At 41.1% G+C, this 5,693-nt stretch overlaps 1 protein-coding gene across 2 annotated transcripts in view; it reads left to right on the top strand.

The window, feature by feature from the left end:
- The window catches only part of csmd2 (CUB and Sushi multiple domains 2), a gene marked incomplete at its 5' end in the record, with an annotated part of 325,712 nt that overhangs the window by 176,824 nt on the left and 143,195 nt on the right, over positions 1 to 5,693 (top strand). For both annotated transcript variants that reach the window (XM_014021334.1, XM_014021333.1), the window contains 2 exon segments: positions 316 to 506; positions 784 to 919. In XM_014021334.1, the coding sequence (XP_013876788.1) occupies positions 316 to 506; positions 784 to 919 (327 nt within the window).

Below are 5,693 nucleotides of genomic sequence, written 5' to 3'. Positions count from 1 at the left end.
GTGTGTGTGTGTGTGTGTGTGTGTGTGTGTGTGTGTGTAGTCACTGTGTAGTAACTAATGCTATCAATAAATTGGTAGTTATTGTGAAATGTTGCAAATTTGACTTTTTTCTCAACCATTAGGAGTTCATATAATGTGGGTCTTGAGGTGGATTTGTACAAATAAAATAAAATGAATCAAATTGATCTGTCTTATAGTCAAAAATAATTGGGATTTGGTCATTGTTTTCAGGGTTCTAACAACTCCTGTCGTTTATTGAATTGTATTCCCTCCTTTTTTCAATTCCCTTCATCTGTATGACTATCACTTTTCCAGTTTCCTGCTTCTTCAACTTTACCACTCCATCTGGGGTCCTGCTATCTCCCAACTACCCTCAGGAGTATGGGAACAACATGCACTGCGTGTGGCTCATCATCACCAACCCTGAGAGCAGAATCAATCTGGCCTTCAACGACCTCAGCATGGAAAAACAGTTTGACTTCCTCTCCATCAAGGATGGGGGAAAGGTTGTGCAAAATTATACGCTCTTGTCCTTAGCTACTTTAAATAGCTCTTCGTATGACTTCTGTTATTACCCTATGCATCTGTCAGCTGTGTTGTTATTAGGAAAAACACTTTATGTAATTATGTGTACAAACTCAACAACCTTTCTGCTGTATTTATTGGACATGCCAATCATTTTATCTGTTTACTTTACCATAGAGGCTGTGCCGTTCTGAAGTTTATTGCTCCCAGGACTGGAAATGATTGATTTCATAAGGGATTTTTTTTCGTTCTTTTTAGGCTGAATCTCCAATCCTGGGCACCTTCTCCGGTGATGCCTTGCCTCCTCCCATTACAACAAGTGGCCATGTGGCTCGCCTGGAGTTCCTGACTGACCATACATACACAGATCGAGGCTTTAACATCACTTTTACTAGTAAGTGCTGAGTGGTGCTTAACACATGATAAGGTGTATGTCATAAAAGCGCACCCTAACCTGGTTTCTGTAGCATTTGTGTAAATGTTTGTGCCTGAGAATGTCACTGACCTAATGAATCATCTCCCTTAGGTGCCATATCCTACTGAATTTAACTGTTTTTCATGTAATTCGTTTAACTCACTCCCCCAAAATGGAAAACCCCTCTCTCTTTAGTATTTAAATAGATACTTGACAAACAAATAAAGCACACATGTAGACCTAACATCCTTACCTGACATATTGCAGAAGCCTTCATTATATGCCCTTCTTGGTAACTGCAAGCTGTTGTGAGAATTCATTATGTTTTTTTTTCTCTCTGACTCAGTAAACACTGGGTGCATGCTGGTAAACCTATTTCATGGATATACAAAAATGTGATGGTTTGGCAGGATTACCATATTTGTTGTCTATGTGCTGGTGAGCAGTGAGCTTTAATGTTGCATTGGACCACATCCCTCGCTGCATGTCTGGGAGCAGAAAGCCCTGTCCCTATCACATCACACCTTTTATTTTTTATGTTTGAGGTTTTCTGCTGGATCTAGTGTATTTTATTAAAGGCATTTTACTTTGATCACAGCTTATAGTATATACAATTACTGTATATTCCTTGAGTATTTGCTTTAGCTGAAATGAAAGCTTTGTGCTTCCTGTATGCATCGACGTTATCAACCTGTTGCCTCAGTAAAAAAAAAATAAATAAAATAAAAATGTGGACAACACATGGTGGCTACTGTATTAATTAGCAAGCAATGTGAAGAAATAAATAACTAACACCATGCTGGGGAAAAATGTCAACAGAAGTTAATTGAAGTTGACGGTCTGTTCCTATGAACAGTCATCTAACTGCATGACAGCTTTTCAGAGGCGGCTGGGTTGAGCACACAACTTCCATCATTTTTGTTAATTAAGAACATGCCAAACTGTATTGAGGCAATTTCGGGCACACTAATAAATAAGATATTTGTGATGGATGAGGTGGTGGTGGCACTCTGTTTGGGTCCAATGGATAGAGAAGAGGAATTCATCAACACCTACATATGTCATTACATACTTGTGTGTATTAGAGTGAAAGAGAGACTAAATGAGAAAGTTAGTGGTGCAGATGATGTATTAGTTTACATGCCTTTTTCCAGGGTTATGACTCTCTCTTTTTAGCCGTTCTGTTTAGTCTCGGTTAAATTCTTTTCAGAGCTCCGATTGATAAAGTTCTAAAGACGTGACAGCATATCCTTGTTTGTTTACTCTACAAATGTTTGAGTGGTGTCACCTGAAACTAATGGTCACGTTGTGGCTGGCCACCTTCTAGAATTGCTGCAGCAGAGTGAATCAATGTAGTTTAGTGAAACAAATGTCTTATTGTCCCAAGATAACATTGCTAAATGCTTACTGAGGAGTGAAAAGAAAGAAAGAAAAGAAGGTGTCAAAAAAGAAAGTTTTGCCAACAAACTTGTTAATTGTTTTAGTATTGTGTACAGAACAAAAATAGAAACTTAACATATGGCTTAGAATTTGTAATTATTGGGTGATTTAATCAACAAAAATACTATTACTGTTACATCTTTTTTTAATTTATGCATTTTATACATGTCAACACCTCTGTATGTTTACCTGTACACTGACATTCAAAAATCCATAATTTTCACAAAAATGTGAAGTTCTAACACTTAATATAAGTGAGCATTGGGGACAAGGGTTACCAGTGTGACAAAACACCTCCCACTTATTCTCCTACTCGCTGAAAGGAGGATTCAGTCAGAGTCTCAACCCAATAAAAGCATTCATTTTTGCGACTGTTGCTGCAATACTGCAGAGTGGGTTGTGAGATGATTATTTAATTGTATTTTTAGTGTCCTGCAGGCTCTGAAATGTAAACTAAATTTGAAACAGAGTTTCTGAAAAAAAAGAAATCTGTGGCATTTCTCTATATATCCGTATATTTGCAAAATAGAGGAACATTTGTGTAATTTGAATAAAATCCATATAAGTTGACATGTATGGCATTTATTAATTTAATTTATTGGTCAGTCTTGGAACCAAGCCATTGGTTCAGATATGTTGACGACACCTGGGTTAAAATTAAAGYCCAGGAAGTCCAACATTTCACTGATCACATCAACTCTGTGGATGAATATATTAAGTTCACAYGAGRGGATGTAAAAAATGGCAGGTTGGYGTTCCTGGATTGCGATGTCTCGGTTTCGGATGGAGGACGGTTGGAAACTGGCGTATATCGTAAGCCCACCCACACAGACCAATATTTGCATTTTGACTCCCACCACCCACTGGAACACAAGTTARGAGTGATCAGGACTCTGTACCACAGAGCAGACAGCGTCCCTACAAACCCAGGAGCCAGGCAGAAAGAGAAATCACACACACGACAGGCCCTGGAGCAGTGTGGTTATCCTGACTGGGCTTTCCTGAAAGCAGACAGGAAACACAGACAGGATTCCATGCAACCTTCAGGTGAAAATGAAGACCCCAAACCCAGACCCAAACCAGTGGTTATTCCGTATGTTGTGGGTGTTTCGGAGAAACTGAGATGTTTATTTTCTAAGCATGATGTCCCAGTGGCTTTCAAACCCCAAAACACATTACGGCAAAGGCTGGTTCACCCCAAAGATCCAGTGCCCCATCACAAACAGAGCGATGTTGTATATGCTGTTAAGTACCAGGAGGACTGCGACCAGTTATACATCGGGGAAACAAAGCAGCTACTGTTCAAAAGAATGTCCCAACACAGACGAGCTACATCTAATGGCCAGAACTCTGCAGTTTTCACTCATTTACAGGCCAGCGGTCACTCTTTCAGAGATGAGGATGTTCTCATTCTTGATAGAGAGGAATGTTGGTTTGAGAGAGGAGTAAAATAAGCCATTTTTGTCAAGAAAGACTGTCCATCATTAAACAGAGGTGGAGGCCTCCGTTTTCAATTATCCCCCTCCTACAGTGCGGCCATTGCCAGTATCACTCCACCCCCTGTTGCCAATAGGTGTTAATTAGGTGTCAACAATAGCCATGTGATGTGAGTATCAGTCACATGGAAGCAGTGCTTAAAAGCCTGCATTTTGCCTGAAACTCTCAGACTGAAGAAGCCTCTTGGAGGAGAGACGAAACGTTTCATTAGAGAAGAACCCGTCCAGAGGACCTATACAATTTTTTTTTCTTTTTGATTCAGAAGGTAAAGTTTGTTCCAGTCAAATGGGCTGAATTCACCCCTTTTTAAACCAATGACTGAGGCATTTGGATGTAAGGGAAAGAAATGGAAAGTGAGGCATTCTAGATATGTTCCACTGTGAGGAGACCCAGAGGAAGACCCAGAACAGGACTTTGGCTGGCCTCGGAACACCTTAGGATTCACCAAAGAAGCTGGTCAGAGTCATTGGGGAAAATGCAGTCTGGGCCTCTGTTGCCTCCACTACCCCACCGGATAACCGGATGATAATGGATGTATGGATGGAAATGTAGCATATATGCCACACCGGACTATAAGCCGCACCCCCAACATGAAAAGAAAAATAGTACACCCAAAATTGTCGTCCAAAAAAGTGAATTCAACATCAAAACATAAAACACAAACCTTTAGGAATTAAAGTTCGGAGGAATATGGTTCATTTAACTGACCTTATTTTGGTCGTTTTCTTTAACAGTTTCTGGTCCAACAAAACGTCTCATTCATCGTCCTCCRSHKYACTGAAACCATCGAAGTCCTCCTCTTCAGTGTCGGAGTTAAACAAGCTTAGAAAAGCTGCGTCACACAGCGGTATCTGTTCAGTGTTGCTTTCTGTGTCGCTGTCCTCCCGGGGTAATGCTGGCTCTGAAGCTGTGTTGCCCTCTTCACGTAGCAGTCCAGCCCTTAGGAAACCATTGGTGATGGTGGACACATTCACTCTGCTCCACGCTGTTAGGATCCACTAGAAGACATCAGGAAAGACGCTCTTCGCATTCAGCCAGTTTTTGTGAATGATTTATTTCCGTCAGTCATCTAAGCCTCCCATTTAGCCCTGAGTGCTGCTTTAAATGCAAGCTTCACACTGATGTCCAGGGGCTGCAAAAACTTTGTTTTACCTCTAGGAATAACAGCAGGAATTGAGTTTGTTTTCTTGATGGCTGCTTTCACCGAATCCGTCAGTCCAATATTGTGTCTGTCGAAGATCCGTCATGTTGTGTCTGCTACTAGCTAAAACAAAATGGCGCTACTCCTCCAGCTAAGCTGTCAGTTTGGTCGCTCGGCTGTCGACCGGTCGACGTGCCATCACATGGTTGTTCGGCGTTCGTTTTCACACTGACCTTTCATAGTTCCCCCGAGAAATCCCAAGCCTAGCTGCTGGGAAACCCCTCCCTCTCCAGCATATGTCACTGCATGGGATTCCTTCCCCAGGGAGTGCAATGTGGGGAAAAAATTCCCTGGCTCTTCACTCGACGTTTATCCACAAACTGGTCCCGGATTAAGCTCCAAAGTTTTTATCAGTCAGATTCCACCATGAAAAAATGTCTGTTTTATCCTCTTTTACGAGTTTTTGGCAATTGACTATCTTTAAATCGCTGCTTCCTGGTACAACAGCCGGCTCTGGAAGCGATCGCTTTTTTCTTCCTTTTTTTTCCTTTCTTGTTTTGAAGTAAGTGGTTGAAACAAATGCAGCATAAGAGCCCCCTGGTGGCTGAAGAAAAAAAATCCATGTACTATAAACCACACCGGACTATAAACTGCATGACTGGTTCAAAGTTCAGG

This window comes from Austrofundulus limnaeus, unplaced genomic scaffold, assembly GCF_001266775.1.
Source record: "Austrofundulus limnaeus strain Quisiro unplaced genomic scaffold, Austrofundulus_limnaeus-1.0 Scaffold288, whole genome shotgun sequence".
NCBI lineage: Eukaryota > Metazoa > Chordata > Actinopteri > Cyprinodontiformes > Rivulidae > Austrofundulus > Austrofundulus limnaeus.
This window is presented reverse-complemented; position numbering and strand designations above follow the sequence as displayed.